The 23713-nt window shown below is 42.2% G+C and overlaps 1 protein-coding gene across 9 annotated transcripts in view; it reads left to right on the top strand.

Moving 5' to 3' along the window:
* elavl3 (ELAV like RNA binding protein 3) overlaps positions 1-22997 on the top strand; it is a 125400-nt gene extending 102403 nt beyond the window's left edge. For 6 of the 9 annotated variants that reach the window (XM_062974130.1, XM_008103766.2, XM_008103759.2 and 3 more), the window contains 4 exons: positions 1418-1643; positions 7964-8002; positions 10684-11012; positions 17150-22997. In XM_062974130.1, coding sequence (XP_062830200.1) covers positions 1418-1643; positions 7964-8002; positions 10684-11012; positions 17150-17175 — 620 coding nt within the window. In that variant the 3' untranslated portion in view covers positions 17176-22997. The remainder of the gene's footprint in view (positions 1-1417; positions 1644-7963; positions 8003-10683; positions 11013-17149) is intronic. The other 3 variants (XM_062974129.1, XM_008103764.2, XM_008103762.2) reach the window with 3 other exon arrangements.
* Positions 22998-23713: the final 716 nt, after the last annotated feature.

The following is a 23713-nucleotide window of genomic DNA, read 5'->3' as shown; positions in this document are numbered from 1 at the left end:
TATAAGTTGACAGGCAATTTGAAGGCACATACACACACATACAGAAATACTGTGCCTTAACTTCATGTGCATTCTGCATATTTTCAAAGGCATGCTGAACATTTTACATATTCTAGGCCTCTTCATATAAAAGAAGCACGCAAATCCTTACTGTCAAAACAATTACAGGGATTGAGCACTGACGCAAGTGAGCTCCCTTGTTCCACCATTCAGTGCCTCAGTTTTAGCAATGATAAGCCAATTAGGAGAGAGGGCGAGCCACATTTCAGCATTATGCTTGAAGATTACTGCTCATTTTGGAAATGCACTTCTACCAGAAATCATAACATCAGACATTAACATGAATATAAAGTATTGAAATAAATCTGGACTTTTTTTAAAAAAAACTAGAACTCCCAGAACCCCAGTTAGGGTATTCTGGGAGTTAACATTCCAAAAATTAACTTTCCTAATTCTGGAAGAATATGTGATATAGAGAGGGTAACTACAGTGGGTCCAGGTGCAACACTTACGTTTCTAGGAGTCTCTGGGCCTAGATAGACTTCCTGGAGGCTTCTAGGAAGGATAGTCTATTCCAGTGGTTCTCAACCTGTGGTTCCCCAGATGTTTTGGCCTTCAGCTCCCAGAAATCCTAACAGCTGGTAAACTGGCTGGGATTTCTGGGAATTGTAAGCCAAAATAACTGGGGACCCACAGGGTGAGAACCACTGCTCTGTTCTTTCTATGGCTAGAAGGAAGGAAGTTCTGGGAGTTTGGAGGAACTGCGGCCAAGTATGATGTTTGTAGGCACACTTGGTGCCTCAGAAAAGCAGAAAAACCTCAAATACACACTCATTGTGATATAGATGATGGGAGAGATAACACCAAGAGAGACCCTTTGAGACGCCAAAAAGTCCAGTTTATTATATTCAGCTGAAGACTCTGGAAGTGGAATCTCTTCTGAAAGAAAACCAGAGCCCCGATCAAGGTGTTGACATTGCCTTTTATACATTTTCAGACAAAGAACATGCTTCTACATATATCTCGTCATTAGTACGTCACTTCACATGCTTACATACATGGGCATAAATATGCACAATCAGCATTTTCCTATCTAAGAACTCTTAAAAGCCTGTAGCAAATTACAGACACCACGGCTCAACTATAGTACATTAATCAGGGGCCCTTGTCAAAAGGGAGGGAAAGAAGTCAGCTTTCCTTCCATTAGCTGTACTTGGAACCAATTCTTCTCCCCCCTGTCCTGTCAGCTTGTGCATCCTTAAAATCTAACACAGAGAGAGTCTGATTTTCCTACATTTCACTGCTTGTAATGTGCATACAATATATGTCTAAAAATCCATATTTTTCAGTTCCTCATCAATTGATATTTATACAGCATCAGTCTATCCACATGTAATTCTTCCTCCTCTCTGTACAGGCGTTTCCAGAGGAGTGGGCTTCATTCGTTTTGACAAGAGGATAGAAGCCGAGGAGGCCATCAAGGGGCTGAATGGGCAGAAACCCCTGGGTGCCAGTGAGCCCATCACAGTCAAGTTTGCCAACAACCCCAGCCAGAAGACAGGGCAAGCGCTGCTCACACATCTGTACCAAACCACAGCCCGGCGGTACACTGGACCCTTGCACCACCAGACTCAGCGATTCAGGTGAGACACCTTCCCCTCTCCTTTGCTCATGGGCTCAAGAGGTCAGGTCTGTCTCATCATCCAGTGCCCCTTAGCTTTTATCCCCTCACTTGAGAAAGATATAGGGCTCAGGTGCCAGGACTAGATGCATTCATCTTTAGCTTTTAGGTTTTCTATAGGGGTTATGAGTTCACTAGCAAGCACAATACCATAATATGTTGTGAAACTTCTTTGCTTCCTCCAAATGCCCATGTTACATGATCCCATTGGACCTTTTTTTGAACAGAACTTACAAATAATATTACAGGGTAGGATGCTGCCTCAATAATATTTTGGAGTACTATGAGATTAATTTTACCAATTACCATATTTTCTCAAGTATAATGCACACCTCGGTTTTGAAGATGTGCATTACAAAAAAAGGACTTGCTGTTGAATGTAATGTGAGGCAGTGGCAGCCACTCCCCTCTGTTAGGCCTGGTGAGAAAATGGCAGTGGCTGCAAAAGGGCGGGTGGGAAGCTTCACACCCGCCTTTTCATGGCCACCTCTGGCTTCCACCAGCCTTTTCGCAGCCATATCCATTTTTTCATCTTCCTTCCCCAGTCGGGATCTCTTGCAAGTGGGTTTACGTGTACGACTATTGAATCTAATGAACACCTCAATTTGGGCGATGTAATTTAGCAAAAAAAAGCTGTGCATTACATTTGAGTAAAAATGGGATATCAAATGTAAGGCATCAAATGGACTCTGTTTTTCTGAGGACAAGAATTTTCCTGGGGTATTGGAGGGATTTCTTTCATTTTAAAAAAAGAAGGATTCCCTTCCCTGCTCCCCCAAAAGCAACAAGCAGTGAAAATAACAGAGAACAGGTGTAGTGTTGATGGCACTTGTTAGGATTTGCACTAAAGCAATTCCCTAAATTCTTCTTCAGAGATGACTTCCTGAAAAGAGGATCCATTGGGTAGAGGTCTTATGAATCGTGTGTTCTTCTCTGTTCTCGCCTTTGTGGATCAATACATCTTTAAGACATCATGGCCTATTTTTCTTTATCATCGACCCCTTTCTGTTCTTGAGCTGTGTCTCATATTTTGACCCAATGGCCATACTATAAGGGAAATGGGAATGGTGTCGTCCATTTGCTGTGAATGCGTTTATCCCGCAGAGCAGAAATTATGGCATCTTCATATCTTTGCTGGGCTATGTTGGGAAAAGGATTAGGTCTTGCAAGGGACAACTGATGGGTGAGATGCAGTCAGAAAGAATCTGGAGAGCCACATGTCCCCCACCTCTGATTTAGTGGCTAAAACAGTTCTCAGCCTGGGGTCCCCAGATGTATATGGCCTACAACTCCCAGAAATCTCAGCCAGTTTACCAGCTGTTAGGATTTCTGGGAGTTGAAGGCCAAAAACATCTGGGACTCCAGATTGAGTACCACTGGGCTAAAATAAAGCTAATATGAAAATGACTATGGCAAAATAATTGACTGGCTGCTCTAGCTGCATTTTCTACTGCAAATTTCAGCAGTAGCAGATTTTACAGTAGAGTCTCACTTATCCAACACTCGCTTATCCAACGTTCTGGATTATCCAACGCATTTTTGTAGTCAATGTTTTCAATACATTATGATATTTTGGCACTAAATTCGTAAATACAGTAATTACTACATAGCATTACTGCGTATCAAACTACTTTTTCTGTCAAATCTGTTGTATAACATGAAGTTTTGGTGCTTAATTTGTAAAATTATGACGTAATTTGATCTTTAATAGGTTTTCCTTAATCCCTCCTTATTATCCAACATATTTGCTTATCCAACGTTCTGCCGGCCTGTTTATGTTGGATAAGTGAGACTCTACTGTACTTAGTTTGCTGCATTTCAGTGCTCAGGAAGGACTTACTGTCTGTATAGCTGGAGGCTTGCTGAATCTAGTGCATGTCCAGATATCTGTCAAGCATTAATAGCTAAAGAGTCAGCTATCTCAAGAGAGAAATGTCTGTGTTTGCAACTTGTCAGGGGTGCTGCGTGTCTTGGGAAGCAGGATATAGGGCTATTGAGAACCCCACGCCTTTTCCACTATGGAAAGAATAGATTTCATCTGGATACATTTTCTTGCCTTGTTTTGGAAACCTGTGAATTCCATCATCCATTTTCTTTTTCAACTTGTAGACAGCACACAGTGATGAATTGGACTATTTCCTAGACATTTCTTTAGCTTCCAGATGTATTCTAAATTTTAAAAAATCAGAAAAGTTGTTCAATAGGGATGCAGCTCTTCACTGTATCTTCTCAAAAGTTGCCACAAATAATCTCACCAGTTTTCTTCCCATTGTAAGAAAACCTTTGAAAACCACAGTTTTTAAAGGCTAGTTGCAATTCACATGTGGTTGTTCATGCACTTACTGCATGGAAATCAATACCTCGATGCTGAAACAGTAATTCTTGCACCAAAAATGCTGTTTTTATACGAATTACCTATGTCTGATCTCTACATAGTATAAAACTCCAAGTACAACATTTTCTGTGCATACATTTGTATTCCTACCTTGAAATATTGTTTGCACAGAATTAAGTTGCAAACTGAAATTTCTTATCAGTCCAGGATTCTTCTCATCACGTTTTCCCAACACCCCAAAAATGTATTTTTTTACCACTTTAAAAATATTTTCAACTATTCTTAGAATCAGAGAGTAATAGAGTTGGAAGAGACCTCATGGGCCATCCAGTCCAACTCCCTGTCAAGAAGCAGGAAATCATATTCAAAGCATCCCCGACAGATGGCCATCCAGCCTCTGCTTAAAAGCCTCCAAAGAAGGAACCTCTACCACAGTCCGGGGGAGAGAGTTCCACTGCCGAACAGCCCTCACAGTTAGGAAGTTCTTCCTGATGTTCAGGTGAAATCTCCTTTCCTGTAGTTTAAAGCCATTGTTCCGCGTCCTAGTCTGCAGGGCAGCAGAAAACAAGCTTGCTCCCTCCTCCCTATGACTTCCCCTCACATATTTGTACATGGCTATCATGTCTCCTCTTAGCCTTCTCTTCTGCAGGCTAAATATGCCCAGTTCTTTAAGCCTCTCCTCATAGGGCTTGTTCTCCAGACCCTTGATCATTTTAGTTGTCCTCCTCTGGACACATTCCAGCTTGTCAGCAGCTCCCTTCAATTGTGGTGCCCAGAATTGGACATAGTATTCCAGATGTGGTCTGACCAAGGTGGAATAGAGGGGTAGCATGACTTCCCTGGATCTAGATGCTATAACTCTATTTATGCAGGCCAAGATCCCATTGGCTTTTTTAGCTGCTGCATCACATTGCAGGCTCATGTTTAACGTGTTGTCCACGAGGACTCCAATATCTTTTTCACACGTACTGCTGTCGAGCCAGGCACCCCCCATTCTGTATCTTTGCATTCCATTTTTTCTGCCGAAGTGAAGTATCTTGCATTTGTCCCTGTTGAACTTCATTTTGTTAGTTTTGGCCCATCTCTCTAATCTGTTAAGATCGTTTTGGATTCTGCTCCTGTCTTCTGGAGTATTGGCTTTCCCTCCCAGTTTGGTGTCATCTGCAAACTTGATGATCATGCCCTTCATCTAAGTCATTAATGAAGATGTTAAACAGAACCAGGCCCAGGACGGAAAGAACTGGGCCCAGGACGGAGCTGAGTAGCATTTGGATATCTGGTGGACCTGAAATCCAGGTTCACTGCATATCTTTAGGGCCATCTACGTTGTATGTGTCACTTGTGTTATGATTTTAAGCATACTATGTTTATTGTGCAGCTACTGGCCATGGGTTCCCAATTCATGAACATGTAATATAGTAGACAAATGTATCTTCTGTATGTGGCAACATACCTGGGTCAACAAGCTTCCTTTCTGTATCCAGCCAGGAAAAATTGTAATGTCTGATGAAACATTTTGCTCCTTTTTCAAACTAACATTGAGTGGCACCCATTTAACTTATCACATATTTGTTTAGATTGCCAGTCCACTCTTTCTTTGAAACTCAGCAGTTATCCACTCTCACAACTCTCTTGGAAGTCCAATTTTACAACTGGAAAACTGAGGGGGAGAAGCCTGAGGCATTTTTGTAAGTTTGGAGAGGGGAGATTAAGCTGGATCTTGCCAAGTTAGAAGGAGTTGTCGAACCAAGTGGCACTTTGTTGCAGAGGGAGGGAAGCTATGATTTGAGCCTTGTAGGGCCAGAGATAGGGAGGTCAAAATGGTATGTATGGAAGTTATGTATCAAAGTTGGTAGTTGGCTGTGCTGTCCATTATAGAGTTGGTTATTCAGTAAGGGATTTGCATTCAGTGAGGACGATAGATTGGCACAAGAAACACATCAAGATTTGTAGGACAGTGAATCCTTGTAAAAGAAAACTGTAGTGTGTCGGGTGTTGTGTGTGAATAGTTCTATTCTTTTGGATGAGACACAATTTTTGGGGAGCAAGGTTGATTTTAACCTTGCTAACCCAAAGGATCATGGTGGATCATAGGGTTGTAAGCACAAGAAAGGCTGTTTTAACTCGTCGTTATTCCATTTGGGGTTTTAAATCACATTTGATGAAGACAATTTCTTGCAGTTTGGGCCCTTCCACACAGTCATATAACCCTGGCCCCTTCCACACAGTTGAATAAAATCCCACATTATCTGCTTTGAACTAGAATATATGGCAATGTGGACTCAGATAACTCAGTTCAAAACTGGCTTGATATTCTGGATTACTGTACACAGTAACAGTCACAATAAATCAAAAAGGCAAACCACACTAATTAAAATAAGACCAACAACATAAATGTCAGCTCATGAACCAAATTTGAGTTTTTAAAAGTGAGAATGTGGGAGAAAACGAAATTAACATTTGCCCATTCTCCTGCCAAGCCAGTGAGCACAATTCAACTCCTCCTTCTGCCTGAAATATCTAGAATATTTACAGGCAGTCCAGAGAGAGGGAGGGAGGGAGAGAGAGAATTCCCAGCAAGATATAGATATAGATATTGCTGGGAATTAAGCATAACTTCTACAATAGTAGAATACTTGTTCACATGCCAGCAGATATTCAGTATTTCCCAGTAACAGGGTAAAACTAGTTCTTTGTAGTGATATATTAAATGATACTTTGGAATTGAACTTTTTGCTCATACTTCTCGGCTCAATTACACAATGTCTTGACATCTGTATGGGGTTCAACATGCAAGTGTGAGACATCTGTGTAAAATCCATATATATCCATAGCCTATGTTTTGGCTGGTTCAATACACTGTTATGCCAAAGCAGACTTATTAACATATACTTGGGCCTGAAAATGTTTTTTTTCACTCAGCTCATTCACATTCCTGCACATGCAAGGCAGCAGGGGGGAAAATGTCAACTGATATCTACTGGTATGTCATGCCTATCTATATAAACAAAACACAATTATCAAAATGCTGTGTTTTTAACAACTGAACAGTTTGTAGGTTGCTGTTTAGCATAAAATGTTTTCAAGAGCTGGGCTTCTGGGAAATAATTTATGCATTGCTCACGATAGTAGGGATTCAATTGGAAGCAAACAGTACGTGAGGAGGAAGGCTTTAAAATCTATGGCTTTGACGTCTTGGAAGTTCTGGAAACTCAAGAGGTTTCCAGGTTGATTTCTTAAGAACCTGCCCTTTTTTAACAAAAAAAGGGAAGCCCAATTCAGGGGTGTAATGGCTGTCATACAACAAGCAATATGAAACTTAGGACCTGTCCATACAGGCCGTATATCCCAGAATCTGATCCCATGTTTACTGGATGATATGTCCCACTGCCAAATAATCTGGGATAAACAGAAAACCTGGGATCAGATCTTGGGATATAGAGCCTGTCTGGAAGGAACCCTAGACATACCTTTGCAGAATAAAGTCAACCATAAAAGCAAGAGTGGCAAGTTGTAACTGTAAATGCTTTTAACGCGTGCTGTTCTAGATGTGTAGATTTTTTGTTTGTTTGTTTTTTAAAAAAAAGAGTGAGTTAGTATTACGATCATCATCACCATCATGTTTGAAATGCAGCCTCCACTGCCCTTACTAATTGATGCCTGACCACACCCCACATTTCCCGGAATCCCAAAAGATTTTTTTAACAAAATAGGTGGAGCTCTTTCCCCATTGCTGCTAGTTTCAATATATATATTTAACTTAAAGACATTCACTTCCTCTCGATCCGCAAACGTGCATTTGCACACTTGCGCACCGCGGCCTGTGCTCGTCGCAGAGTCCATGTACTGCCGCACCAATAGCCAAGCCAGATGACCTCGCAGGACCCTCTTGTTACGAGATCGTCTACTAACAATGGCCTCTCCTCGTCTTCCTCTTCCTCCCACAGGCTCGACAATTTGCTAAACATGGCATACGGCGTCAAGAGGTAAATAGCCTTCCAAAGCCTACGCTCCTCCTCGCCAACCCCATTTCCCCTTCCCACTTTGGCCCACAGCACACCGCTGGGTTCTTAAAAGGTGACTGTCAGCCCCATTCCAAGAGGCACGAGGCCTCTCTGCTCCTTGGCTTTTTGTCCCCGTCTTCAGAGCAGCCACACTTCCCTTCTTAGAACTAAAAGGAAGCATTGGGGATCATTCCTGAGATGTCACCTGGAGACTTGAAGGGGATAGAACATGTCTTCCTATTCAGTATGAACCCCCTCCTTTTTTTAAAAACTATTTGGTTGTTTTGCTCATTATTTCCCTTGATGTTAACTTTTACGTTTTAATCTCCTCCCCCAAACCCTTTCCAATACCATGAGAAATTTCACAAGAAAAGCTGAAATGATACAGTCCCTTCCTTTTGTGCCCTAGGCCTGTGGCATTTGGGGTTGTGTGTCTTGGGGACACACTTTGGACTTCACTGCCTTACTTTTCAATCTTTAGATAGAAAGCCCTGCTGTTTTGGTTAGAAGACTGGCTGTTTCTTATGATCCTTATGATTTGTAGTATTATGTTTCTCTTTGTTGTAGTATTATGTTTCTCTTTGTTGGGAATGCATTGGGTTCTTCTTGACTTCATTTGTTGCGTTGTTTGGTAGGTGGGGGTCAGGTGCTAAAGCTAAATTGGGAAGGTGGGAACCAAACAGACAGATTAACCCTTTCCCAAAGATTTGTGGGCAGTTTTGTGCAAACTAGAAGAAGGTCTACATATTTGTCTACTTGTGATTGATACTTCCCCACCATTCTTAAAAAGGTAAATACAATCTTATGTGTTGCTGTCAATGGTTTCCCATCCAAACACTGATCCGGGCTGTATGCTCTTAGCATCAACAGTGCTACAGTATTGGGTACTTCCAAACCAAAAGGGCTGCACCCCAAATTGAGCTTTGGGCAATGTTTTAAGCCTATACATTAAAATAGGTACGGGGGTTAGTAGCCCAACATCCTTTGTGTTGTGGTCCAGTCTGCCCTGGTGATGCCTTCTCAGATTCAGAAACCCAAGAAGGTTTTTCTTGGGGTTGTGTGTGTTTTCCAGGCTATATGTCCATGTTCCAGACATATTCTCTCCTGACGTTTCGCCCACATCTATAGCAGGCATCCTCAGAGGTTTTGAGGTATATTCCTCACAATCTCTGAGGGTGCCTGACATAGATGTGGGTGAAACGTCAGGAGAGAATACGTCTGGAACATGGCCATACAGCCCTGAAAACATGCAACAACCCTGTGATTCTGGCCATGAAAGCCTTTGATAATACAAGGTTTTTCTTTTTGCATCTTTGCTCCTAATATCCCATATGTGATATCAGGTGAAAATTGCACAGAAGCAATCATTTTCTTCCACAGTGAGAATAAAACAATGGAAATGGTTCATTCTTGCATGAGAAAAATGAAATAACCATGCATTTAGATCACTGGCCTGTTCCCATCAAGAAGAGTGGGGAAAATCTTTATTGGCATTTTGAAAAGATTCCCAGGTTCTCTCTCCTTTTCTAGATTCAGTTCCTCATGATAGAATAGCATTGAGGACAATGGGGTTCACTCCCTTGTAATCATGCATAGGATAGATACGTAAAATAACATGTATGTGAAAACCTTCATATAGCAGCTGATACCTTACAATACCTGGCTTGAAGCTGAAAAAGTAATCTGAACAAGTCAACATTAGCACAATTTCCAACTAATATGTGGAAAGTGTGGTGGCATCAGCAAGCAAATGTGATTTGTTCAGCCACAAATTCAACGCATCTGAGTCCAAGAATAAAAACTACCATACCCACTGTGGTTTGTGTGAACCAGGCTAGCAATCCAAATTATTTGAATTTTGATATTTTTTTAGAAAAATAAATTAGATTTTTAAAAGCACAGGTGGGGCCCCACAGAGCACAGGGGAGAAAGAAATTGGCCTGCAAGTGTCATCAGCAGCATGCTTGAGAATGGTAACTGGGAGGAGGAGGAGGAGGAAGAGAGAGGAATGTGTATAGTAGATATGTTTCCAATCAATATCATAGCAAGCTCTGACCTTTAATTAGAATCACCCATATATATTTTTTGTTAACACTAGGTTTTTAACTTGGTATTTTGTGGAAACTAAGATTCGCATGGTGGCAAATTCTCCATTTGATTCTAATTTCCACGCTTGTGTGATAATCTTGTTCTTGAACAGGAAAGTCACAACTCTCTGCATTAGCAACATTCTCCTTGCATTTTACAGATGTGTTTATGTAGCTACTAGAGCTATGAAAGCTGATGGGAGATCTCCAGCATACTTGCAGGTGGAACCAAATTGAGGAAGAGCCCAGTCTAGTCAAGATAATCTCTGAAGGAGTGTGGGATAAAATGTCACTCCCCCCCCTTGATTTACTTTGAGAAGTGGGGGAAGTTACCCAGGTGGGAGCATACATTGGGTTTGACCTCAAATATCACACATTTCTGCTAGCCGTAAAAGTAATTGGTCGAAGCTGCCTTAGTGGCCCAAGTCCTTTTCCTCCTGCCTTTTGTAACTGAGATTTGGTGGGGTGAACTTCTTGTATCTTTCGCATTCTCTAGGTAGTAGACACTCTCTTCCTAGCCTGTTGATGATACATTGAGCTCATGCTGGTGGAATGCCAGCCTTACACCCAAAGTAGTCCTCTCTCCTTGATCTCCAGGTTCTCTCCCATCACGATCGACAGCATGACCAGTCTGGCGGGAGTCAACCTGACAGGGGCCTCCAGTGCTGGCTGGTGCATCTTTGTGTACAACCTCTCCCCCGAGGCAGACGAGAGTGTCCTGTGGCAGCTCTTTGGGCCTTTCGGGGCCGTCACCAACGTCAAAGTGATCCGCGATTTCACCACCAACAAGTGCAAGGGCTTTGGCTTTGTCACCATGACCAACTACGACGAAGCAGCCATGGCCATCGCCAGCCTCAATGGCTACCGACTGGGTGACCGAATCCTCCAGGTTTCCTTCAAGACCAGTAAGCAACACAAGGCATGAGTGAGCGAATGAGCAAGAGAGAGGGGGGGAGGGGGGAGCGTCAAGTGTGCTGGATCCACCAGCCCTCTTCCCCAACTCACCATAAGAACGGAAATGTTCATTGACTCAATTGTTGCAGAATATTAAACCGCCAGACACCGTGATCTTCTCTGGGAAGCAGGAGGCTCCTCCCCTTCCTTCTCCCCTCTGCCCGAAAGCCCAGCGGGGAACACGGATGCAGCAACATGTCCGCCACTTTTTGAAAATCAAACCTTGCTCTGGCAACGTGGCAGGGGAGACATCTGCCCAGAATAGGACACCTCTCTGTTTATATGCTTGGTGCCCCCCAACCCCTGTCCCTCCCCCCTCCCATTTTAGACTTTTCCTTTATCTACCCAAAGTCAGAAGCTTTCCCCAGTTGTCCATAACTTCTTTCACCTTGTGAATTCTGACCTCTCTATTGCTCTTTTGGTGGGCAGGTTTTCTCACCCTGGAGGATCCATACTAGTCTCTGTAAGGTGTGATAGAAACACACACACCCCAAATCAACAAATTTGGGTCAACAAATCAAAGAATGTCATATATTCTGAGCTAGCCTAGGAGGAGGATTTATAACCAATCCAGCTCACCACCTTTGTTCTCCTTGAATGCAACACAGGACAAATGTGGTGGGGGGAAATGCTCTCATCTCATCCCTTGGTCTGAATGTTAGCGATATTGGTTGTTAATCCCACCACTTTGCCTGGCCCTGGATTGGAATGATGTTGTATTTGAATAATTAGCCAGCCCTTATGTCCTAAATTTGGGTCCTTCTTGCTTGTCCCAAGAGAAGCCTCATTCCCTGGGAGAAGCTGAGTCCCTGCTTTTTCCCAGCGATATTTTGTAAAAATTTAAACCAGATCTGATCAATTGCTAACTTCTTTGAGCGTGGGCCATGGTGATACCGAACAAGGAGGTTGGGGATTTGGTGCAGAGTCCAAGATGCCTTGAGTTAATGTGGGTTTTAGCCAGTCTTTGTGTGGATTGGCTGAATCAGCTTCTTTGGGATCAGATATGTGGACTTAGTCACTATTTGAGAGTTAGATGGTGGTATAACTAAAACTCTTCTTCTTTTTTTTTTGCTGTCCCTCCAAATTCAAGTGTTCCTTCCCGTTCTTTTCTTGCTCCTAAAGAAATGTTTAATGAAGAATATGTAGGACCAAGCATGGGGCCATCTGAAAGAGAGTCAGAGGAGGGACGCAACCCCAGAGCTGTCTTTGTTGACTATCCAGTGAGCTAGAAAGGTGGAAGGGGAAGATACTGGAGTGGGGTTGGGCTGATGGGTGGGGTCTTCCTTTTTCTTTTTCAAAGTTAGATCAAATGACCGAACAAAGGAGAAAAATGCTGAAATAGAAAAAAAAAACCAACAAAAAAATTAAAAGATTTTACAAAAATCTATTTTTATAAAAAAGGAAAAGAGACCTTGTTGGAAATTTTTACTGGGATTCTTGAACTTCACACACACTCACAATAAAGAGATTCAAAGGGAGAAAAAGATGGCATGCCAGACCACTCCTGCTGCGCATACCCCAATGGCTGCTTTCCAAAGCCCTTTCTGGACAATGGAAAAACAGCCAGTCATCTTTTACAGATAGGGCTACATATGAGTAACAGAAGAGTGTAACCCAGAGTCCCAATGTAATGAATGAATTGTCCTTGGGGGTGTTAGTCTTGCTGCAGGCCTTGCTTTGGGAGAGGGATAGCCATTGTACTGTTCCTGTTAAGGTCCTTCTTCATGGTCTCTGTGGCCCCATCTACACTGCCATTTATTATATGGCCGGTGAAGACTCATATATTTATTTATTTACAGTATTTATATTCCGCCCTTCTCACCCCAAAGGGGACTCAGGGCAGATCACATTACACATATAAGGCAAACATTCAATGCCTTAACATAGAACAAAGACAAGACAAACACGGGGCTCCGAGCTGGCCTCGAACTCATGACCTCTTGGTCAGGGTGGTTTGTTGCAGCTGGTTGCTCAACAGCCTGTGCCACAGGCCAGCCCATATAATCCAGTTTAACATTATATGAATCTACACTGACCATATAGTGCAGTTCAATCTGCATTATAATGGCAGTGTAGATGGGGCCGTAGAATCACACAATGGGTTATTCTGCCCCTGCTCAGAATAACCCATTTGTGTGATTTTACAGATGACCACTCGAGGAATCGGTTACAGGTAAGCAACCTGTCCTGTCCTTCCTAAAACCTGAGCCTTCCCCTTGTCCCTTCCACCCAAGTTCAGAAATTGACATGGCAATGGAGAGACGAGGTGATGAGCTTGCTTTTTAAGAGGGACAATTTAAAACCAACAGCCCTCGAGTTGTATGGTAGCTAATGCAAAAGGATGCCTTGTGATGCCTTGGGCCGGCTGTAACACTCCCCAATCCACGCTCCACAAGTATCCCAAGAATCAATAGATGGGGAAGGAGACCCTGCCTTTCCCTCCCAACAGAAGTATTGTGGAAAAATCTAGCACCAATTGTATGTTTTAAGTAACATCCTAGGGAAAATAAAACCTCAGTTGCCTGGAAAGACCTGAAGATTCTTCTGCAAGAAACAGAACTTAGTGCCTCAGATCCTAATGATTTCAGATGATTCCCTTCCTGATCCATCAAGGAAGCAAGCAAATTGCTTTCAAGATTACTTCTTGCTCCCTTTTTTTAAACATTCTTTCTTTCTCCCCTTCACTGGGGCATTTGTGTGTTGGGGACAGGGAATTGTAACAACGCATTTTTCAACACTACTCTGCTTTTCCCCTCCTGCCAAAAGAATAGAAAACCGAGGGTTTAAAAAAATAATAATAATTTAAGGTTATGCGTTTAATATTAGTCTTAGTTTCACTCATATCCATTTCTGTAGGATGATTTAAAAACAAAAGGCAGCATTATCAGTAAACTGTTCAATAAAATCTATAAAACACTCCAAACCAATACACCAGAGTTGAAAAACTTGTGGCCCTTCAGATGTTGAGTTGCAACTTCCATCGGGCCTCTCCTGCAAAGCCATGATGAGAGTTGAAGGGAATTGATGCCCAACAATATCTGGAGGGCAAAGCCCAACTGGTTTCTGCAAATGGGTTTGCTTTAGATGGAAACCCTTCCTGCTGCCTGGGGACGGGTGATGATGATGCACCAATCCTCTAACACAGAGTCCTTTTGGATGACTCTTGGAGAGGCTTTCCCCGCTGCAGAGACCAGTGACATATGGGCTGGCCATTAACAGTGGCATAGGTGCAAACAACATAGGTGCAAGAGCAACTTTTGCTGTTGCTGAGGACCATGGCTCAAAAGGCATGCTTGTTTTAACTGCAAGTCCCCGAATTCCCAGAACTCTGAGAGTTTATTTGGAAAAGTTCTATTGCAGATCGGAAAGCAAAATTAACCCAGAATCCCTCTAGCAGTGTTATCTGAACACTTGAGGAATCCCAAGGCTAATCTTAGAAGATGAAGTCCTGGAAGTGCTGAGAACAGGACAGCCTGCAGTATCTGTCTCTCATCATAAATAAAAGATTGGAGAGGTTCCTGTGCTATACATTTAGCGTAGTTTTATTGGCATTTCACTCTAGATTGCATTCAGAAAATACTTGCAAAGAAGACGCAGTGATTCTGTTAGTTATTTACAGAGCTATCACTATTACATAGTATCATCCTAAACTATGGGAATTTGAAAAATTGGAAGTGTGTCTCTTAGCTTTGCATTTTGGATCCAGCCGTCCTCAGGTAGAGGCCAAGGAGAGATCTGGACTGAGGTGTAATAGAGGAATAGGAAAACTGGTCCAGGGAGTTTGCAGATGGAGGTTGGGAAAGCTGATGGTGCTCTCACAAAAGGCCTAAGGTGGTCCTTATGAGAAGCATAGTAGCGTGAGTCAGTCTGCTTTGGGACAACACAGAGTGGGCAGTTTTTAGGGAGGCCCTTTCTTTCCCACACAGTTTGCACGGCCCCAAAGTGGACATTTGTCACTTGTCCTTTCCAGACATTTGTCACTTGTCCTTTCCAGGCAGGCTTGTCTAACCAAACTATTAGCTCTCCCACCCCCAGTTATTTGGGAGAAAATCTTGCAACTGGCAATTGCCATTAGCATGGAGAAGGGAAGGGAAGGAAGGGCGACGTTAACAAAAGTGGTTGCCTGAATGGGACTGGACCCATTAGCTTTGCTTGATCATCAACATTAATTTCTGTTCCTAATAAACTCCTCATCTGGATGACTAAATTCCCCTCCATGGCTCCAGATGGAGCAGGCACCCCAGCAGTGAAATGGCAGAAATTCTCACCCTCCATCATTGTGCTATATTCAGAGCCTCTTGTGTATTTGGAAGAACATCCCCTAAGAAATTATGCCCCCCCCCCCCCCGCCCCGCCAAGTGCTAGTAATCTCTGCAAGCAGCCCTGCACATTTCCAGTTTGGACCCTCTCACAGCTGCAGGTATTTATTACTGTCCAGCAGAAGCTCTTGGAAGTGCAGGGCTTGAGAGGGAGGGCTCAGACTTCATGTCTGTGCCGTGAGGCAGTTGAGGAACACACCGGACCCCAGGGAGGCCTTGCCATTCCCATGCTTTAAGATTTCTCTCAGGGGGTTTCTCTTTTCCTCGAATTTGGCAGCAATAATCTTCCTGTCTTTTGAGATGTCCGCACTCCCGCTTCGGCCAGTAGTTTCAGTGTAAGCCAGTGTGCTTTCCTTGTGCCCATCTCATAGGAAGGTGGACTCCTTGGACCTCCTTTCTAGATCCTTGCCAAAGACACACTTCTTGTCTGCTGACATCTTCTGATCAGCATGACTCTCCCTCTATAGATTCTAAGTCAGCTGTTCTCAGCCTGGAGTCCCCAGATGTTTTTGGCTTACAACTCCCAGAAATCCCAGCCAGTTTACTAGCTGTTACTTTTTTTTTTCGTGTCAGGAGCAACCAGAGTTTATTCTGGAGTGAGAGAATTGGCCGTCTGCAAGGACGTTGCCCAGGGGACGCCCGGATGTTTTTTGATGTTTTTTTCCATCCTTGTGGGAGGCTTCTCTCATGTCCCCACATGGAGCTGGAGCTGATAGAGGGAGCTCATCCACACTCTCCCCGGGTGGGATTCGAACCTGGCAGCTTTCAGGTCAGCAACCCAACCTTCAAGTCACTAGGCTTTTATCCCCTAGGCCACCGGAGGCTCTGTTACGATTTCTGGGAGTTGAAGGCCAAAAACATTTGAGGACCCCAGTTTGAGAACCATTGTTCTAAGTGAAGGGCTTGTGCCCTCCTGTGGTACCTGCTCACATTGCAGTCCGCCTTGGTGTAGGTGTGTGTGAGCATGGGCATGGGCATTCGGGGAGAGATGGGGAAACAGTACCCATTGTGGAAGGCACTTCCGGGAGGCCCTAAAGTACACAGAAATCTATAATACGTGTAAAGATACAGTTGTCCTATTACTAACTAATATACAGAATAAAACAATGGTAACAAACAAATTATAATCCTTACAGGCGCATGAGTAATACACAAATACATTCCAAAACATTAACTTACATGGGACTATGATAAATTTATCTAAAGTGTGAACCACAATATACAGTTGTTTATTCCTTTGACCATGCATTTCTAAGACGTTTATCTACGTGGGACAATACTGGAATTTAAAGTGTTGTACTCAGTTATTGAACATACTTATCTGTTACTGAAAAAACATACAAACATGAATATAATGTTTGATGTAATGCTGTAAACAGTTTGTATTTGTGTATTACTCATGCGCCTGTAAAGATTATAATTTGTTTGTTACCATTGTTTTATTCTGTATATTAGTTAGTAATAGGACAACTGTATCTTTACACTTCCGGGATGCCATCAGACAGGGGTGCACTTTAGTCTGTGACAGCAGCGCATTCCAGTTCTGTGGGCCCTTTTTCACTCTCACAATCAAGAAACTTCCTTAAAATCACCACCACTTTCACCGTCAGTTGCGTATGAAGCTCCCGAAGCAACGCTGGGATCTGCTTGCTGCTCAGGGTTGTCTACGAAAGCAGCGGGTAGGAAGGGTTCATGTCTCTTGATTATAATATGTATATTTGTGTATGTAAAACCATATCGAACAAACTTTAAAAGAGGTTTTCTTAAAGGGATCCAGACCCTCTGTGACGAATGACTGAGTTACAGCTCCAGCAACAAGCAGAGCCCTGGCTTGAACATCACCTGAACCAAACACCATGGCAGCAATGGAGGAAGGGGAGCTGCTCTGTCTTTTCAGAGGCTGACCCAGCCTTGCAGGGCCTCCACCCAGCCATTCATTCTGTGTCCACCAGGCCATTCTTGACCCTATCTCTGTCCAATAATTATTGTAAACATGTGAGCAAGTGGAAATGCAGAATTAGCCCCATCTTCAACCAAATGGATCTTCTATGTGTGAGGGAAATTTCTATTTCACTGAAAGCACTTGCTGCTGGCCGTTGTCACATCAGCCTTGGGCTGGAGCTCAGGGAAAGCCTTCTTGACAGGTCTGGACACCAAGTCTTCTCCCAGCTATGTTGCCTTTTCTGAACAATGGGACTCAAATGCCTGTGGAGGGAGATCTTGCATGATGTAGGAAGTGTGCTTGTGGGGGTGGTTGGCTGGTTTGGGGGCACAGACATGAGGCTCTTGGTCAAGGTGGGCTTTCAGCGTTTAAGCAAGAGATCTTTCTTGGGTCAAGAGAGCATTCATTCCTGGTTTGCAGGGCTCCCTCTGTGTGTGTGTGTTTGTGTGTGCGAGTATTGGAGAGAGAGAAAGAGTTGCAGGCCAAACATTTCACTTGGGACAATTTCTCCTTAACATGGGCCAGCTTCTTGTTTGCTCCTTTCACTTAAAAGCAAGAGACTTGGGATAGGGGGGAGGAAGAGAATAGGAAGAAAAAAATCTGGTCATGATTTCACCCATCTGGCAGCCATAAATGCCAAATACCTTTCGGAGTTTTAGCCATTTCTGCATAGGTATCACCCATGTTCTCAAATGTAAGCCAAAAGAGTCCAGAAGAACTCTTCAAATGTCAAAAGTTTGCTCTGTAGGGCTGCTGCTTTTTTGTTGAAAAAAAAAAGAAAGAAAAATAAGTATTTATTTAATTTATTTGAGTTTATGGCCGTCTCCCTTCAGAAAGGAACCTTGAAGTGGGATAAATCTGTGTGTGAGAGTTGTACTACACTGACATCCATATGTCCATGTTTCTTTCTTGCTTCCTCTCCCCGCACTTCGAAGGGCAGGAGGAGGGAAGTTCCTCTTAAAAAAACTAACTCTGAAAGGAGACGCCATTGCTACTGCCTTTCCCGAGGCATCTCCTTTGTTCACAAATCACATCCTGAAAATGCACATCCGCTATTTTCCATTCTTTATTTATTTATTTATTTATTTTTGGTTTGCTGAAAACAACGAAGTCATCGTTGGCACGTTGAGCAAGGGATGTTATTTTCTTTTGCTCTCAAAAGCAAAAATGGAAGACAAAATGAACAACATTTAAAAGACGAACTTAATGATAATTAAACATTTTAGCATTAGTTCGAGTTTTAATTGTTTAATGATTTAGAAATTAGTTTAGGATTTCTTGATTTTTTGACAATAAATGTGTTCACTTGTGTTTTGTAAGAGTCTGTGGCAGCTTCTGTTTGCGATAAAATGAGAAAAAAAACAAAAAAACTGGCACCATTAACTCTTGTATCTTTTTGCGAATTTTAGCTTCTTGTAGTTTTAACTTATTGTTAACTTAAATATTTATTACTGCCTTGTAAGAGTACATTTGTGTATATTTATGTTCTCATCAGAGTTGCAAGTTAAAAGGGAAATATCTTTAATTTGCTGAGAAGTGATTATTCCTAATTTATTTATTAAATAGCAAACAAAAATTGATACAATAATAACAATAAAAGCTTAAATGACAGGCTCTCCAACAGGGCAAAGTGCACAGAAGTAAAACTTTTTAAAGCAACCTACAAATGTGGCATATAGAACAAAATCTTGATAGGCGAGTTTGTTTGTGAGGTTTGATGTTACATCATCTACTTTTGTCTTGTTGGGGAAAAAACACATTTGAGTCTTCATCCTAATTAAAAGGTAAGGGGAGGGCGGGAGGGGAACATGTAGCTTGTCATTTTCTCTATTTATTCTTGTGTTTTGTACCCTCTGCCCTTCACATGCTGCCACTCAGCATCCCTCCCACATGTTACAAAAATAATTTCAGTAACAATTTGCTTTTTTGGTTTTAAATATTTTAAGCAAGCACCACAGGTGGCTGAAACTTGTTGGCATAAAGGACATTTTTGACCCTCTCTGGCTCCAGTTCATGGAAATCCTTAAGCACAAGGGACCCATTTCAAATATGCATATATTCCCGACGCCAAAAATGGAAAAGAAGAAAAACCACTCTATCCTAAGTCATATCAGAAAACGAAGCGGAAAACAGCAAAAAAGGAAATTGAAATTAGGCAATGTTTTTAAAAAGCACATTGGTTGATAAATCCTGAGACTATTTGGTAAATAATGTTAGCACTACCACATTTGAAAACATGGTTTCTAAAATTTAAACAGCAAGGTAATACGATGCTAAGACAACATCTATTGATTAAATACTTTTTCTGAAGAGTCTTGTGATCTCAAAAGATCCTTGGTTTTTTTTAATTGTGTCAGAAGTGACATGAGAACAAACTACACGTCACTTCTGTTGTGAGATAACAGAGACGTTGCCAAGGGGGACACACCTTTTGAGTGTACATATGGCGAAGTGCGTTAAAGCACTGAGCTGGAGACCGAAAGGTCCCAGGTTCAAACCCCGGGAGCAGCTCCTGCCAACCTAGTTCGAAAACATTCCAATGTGAGTAGATCAATAGGTACTGCTCCAGCGGGAAGGTAACGGCACTCCATGCAGTCACATGACCTTGGAGGTGTCTACGGACAATGCCGGCTCTTCGGCTTAGAAATGGAGATGAGCACCAACCCCCAGAGTCAGACATGACTGGACTTAACGTCAGGGGAAACCTTTACCTTTTATTAGGCCCAGAAGGGGGATCCTGGAGCTGGAAGTGTGCTTGTGTAGTTATAAAATGAAGCTCTGGGGAGATGTAGGTTTTTTTTGACGCTCTACAAAGATTGTGAATTTTAAAAAAAGATCATGACTACTGGAAATAATCTAGCTGAACTATAGGATTAAGCTGTATAACTGTTTCCCCAGAATTAAGACCACTGAATCTAGCTAGAATTGCATTGTTCAAGGCCAAGTGCCTATTGAATCATAAAGATCTGAGATGTTCCTCTCCAGGCTTCCTGGAGAGAACCATTAAGAGCTGGTCACAGTGTGTGCTGCTTCTCTTTTCCTGCACTTTGAATCCATTGTTCTATGTCATAGTCTCTAGAGCAGCAGAAAACAACATTGCCCCCTCCTCAGCATGACATCCCTTCATACATTTAAACATGTCTATCATGTCTCCTCCCAGCCTTCTCTTCTTCAAGCTAAACATGCCCAGCTCCCTAAGCTGCTCCTCATAGGGCTTGGTTTCGAAACCTCTGATCGTTTTGGTCACTTCTCTGGACACGTTCCAGCTTGTCACGATCCTTTTTGAATTGTAATTCAGAACTGGACATAGTGTGATTCCAGGTGAGGTCTGACCAAAGCAAAATGCACTGGGATGGACCTGCCCCCTGTCCTAAACTTAGACTAAGAGTTCACCTAAGTCTGAAATGACTTGGAAGGCACACAACAACAATCCTAATTTTGGGCTATTTCATCATAGTCCGGGCCCCCAACAATCTGAGGGACCATGAACCGGCCCACTACCAAAAATGTTTGAGGACCCCTGATCTAGACAGTAACGAGGGAATTGGCATTTCTCGTGTACATTCATACAAAGGCATGGATGCGCTATCATATAGTATGCAACTACGTTTTAAGCAGCAGCATTTTTTCAGACATTATTTCTCCCCAAAATATGTATTTAACCAAAAGAAGCATCAACATCTTGATTTTTCAATCAGTCGTGGACATACAGTAGAGTCTCACTTATCCAACACTCGCTTATCCAACGTTCTGGATTATCCAACGCATTTTTGTAGTCAATGTTTTCAATATATCGTGATATTTTGGTGCTAAATTCATAAATACAGTAATTACTACATAGCATTACTGCATATTGAACTACATTTTCTGCCAAATTTGTTGTCTAACATGATGATTTGGTGCTTAATTTTTAAAATCATAACCTAATTTGATGTTTAATAGGCTTTTCCTTAATGCCTCCTTATTATCCAACATATTCACTTATCCAACATTCTGCCGGCCCGTTTATGTTGGATAAGTGAGACTCTACTGTATTACTTATTTTGGTTAAAATACTTCAGTAATATATTAGATAGATCTGAAACTTCAAGCAATGCATAATGAAGATGAGGCTTGTGCAAAAAATCTTTAGTATGAATCTGGGGACATTGCAAGCATAACTGCCTTCATTTATGAAACGGTGAGGCTGTTTTTGGTTTGCTTTGGTGCCCATTTAAAGTAAGTAAGTAAGTAAGTAAAAGTTTATTTGTATACCGCCCTCTCTCCCAAAAGGGACTCAGGGCAGTTTCCAATATAAAATCAGCATAAAACATTGTACAATAAAACACTGAAAACACTATAAAACGCTATAAGAATTAGAAACAAAAACAAAACATAACAATTGACTAAAACAATCACATAAGCAGAAGGAATAAACAATGTGCTTGGGTTGTTACCTAGCCTCAGAACTGCCACTTGCATTAATTTAGGTCTCTCCCCATTAGTTCACAATGCCTTTTGTATGACAACAAAGTTTAAGGGTCAATAAGAAAACTCCTGATTCTTTAGAGCAGCACCACGCTTTTTAACAAGACCTAGTTCCCCAATACCATCCCAATGCATTAATGCAGGACAGAACAAGATCAAAAGACCCCAGAAAATACTTGTGGACATCAGAAGAAAGGAACCCCATAATAGTTTATTATTTGGAATATAAGAAAAACACCTAAAGTTTGACTGCCTTTGTAGGCGATGCAGCCTTTGAAATAACTTTTGTGCTTAACGAACTATATTGAAACGGAGCCACGGAGTCAAGCTGAAGCTGCATATTGGAGCACCGAGGTGTAATGGTGAGCTTTGCCTCTAGTTCCACTTGTTTGGTCAAAATGCCTTGTCGCTGGCTGTTCCGATCCTGCTTAAGTCCTAATCCTGCAACCACACTGCATCTGACTCCCTTCCCTGCATCTCAACCGGGGCATTTAGTTGCAAACAAAATTCTCTCTCGTGATCTGTTGATTCCAAAATGGTCACAGCAATCTAGCCTCTTCTCAAGTATATTTTTTCAAGTAGCAATAAGTGCCAGTTTGAGTTTACTATTTTAAAAAAAGGTGAAGTGGATTGATTCAGGGTTGGATCGAGGGTGGGGAGGGAAAGAGAGAATTCTGCATACTTTTGAAGGCAGACACCAGAGAGCCAGCGAGAACAAGGGGGCTTCTGACCTGACCCCACTGTTTGCTAAGAAAATTTGCTTACAGTGACGGGTCTCAGGTGCAACATGGAAGCGAGCAGAGGGTTTAAAGAATTGTCTGTCTGTTGTAATGGCGAGTTCCTAATACCATTTTACATGCCCTCCACCCTCCCCACCAATGTATTTAGTCAGGGGCATGGAGGGGCTCGAGGGAGAAGACGTCAGGCCTGAAGTGCCTGCCCCCTCCCTCCGAGCTCTTTAAGCTTCACACGTATGTATTGGGACAGTTTTTAAAAACAATATTCAAAAAATAAAATCATGAGAGTCAGTTGATGTGGGAAGGGTTTTAAAAACTGCTGTAAAAATAAGAAAAAAAATGACACTTTGCATTTAGTTTAGACTATTTATTACTGGGATTTCAGGCACGGCGGCTGTATGAATCTTTTACATGGAATTGTTTAATTATTTGTACTTTTCATGCCAGAAAATAAAAAAGTTCAGAATCTTATGTGAGTTTTGTCTATCAGTTGTGTGGAAGAGAAAAAACAATTCTGCCATAAAAAAGTGGGGAAAGTGTTTCCAAAAGCTGTACTCCTTCCACTCTACAATACAGAGCATCTTCGGAATACTTCATCACGACCCGTTTGCAACTAAACATCTCATTCACTTTGTGATGTTGTTGCAAACATCCTTCCTACTGACAGTGTGTGTTAAACTGGTTTCACATCCCAAATTATATCAGACTAAAAGATTTACTCGCTCCAGTGTTTTGAAGACAAAGGCTCATCCACTCTTAACAATACAGACCCAGAGTTACAAACATTCGACTTACAAAAAACAAATGGTTAAAGAACAGGGTTTTTTAAAAATCATGTCCTAAGCAACTTGAAAACATACTGCAAGTTGCTTCTGTCGTGAAAGAATTGGTCATCTACAGAGACGTTGCCCAGGGGATGCCTGGATGTGTTACCATCCTGCTGGGAGGCTTCTCTCATGTCCCTGTAAGCTAGAGCTGACAAACGGGAGCTCACCCTGTCCCGCAGATTCGAACTGGCAACCTTCAGGTCAGCAACCCAACCTTCAGGTCATCAGTTCAGCTGGCACAAGGGTTTACCCACTGCACCACTGCAGAAACAATAGGAAGTGAGAGAAATCTACCCCTGAAAAAGTTATCAGACAGCAAAACAAACACTACTATTCAAAGCTCTCTTTCAGTCTCTCTCT

The sequence above is a fragment of the Anolis carolinensis genome, chromosome 2 (genome assembly GCF_035594765.1).
Source record: "Anolis carolinensis isolate JA03-04 chromosome 2, rAnoCar3.1.pri, whole genome shotgun sequence".
NCBI classification, from domain to species: Eukaryota; Metazoa; Chordata; class Lepidosauria; order Squamata; family Dactyloidae; genus Anolis; species Anolis carolinensis.
Note: the sequence above shows the minus strand (reverse complement) of the source record. Positions and strands in the feature narration are given on the sequence as shown.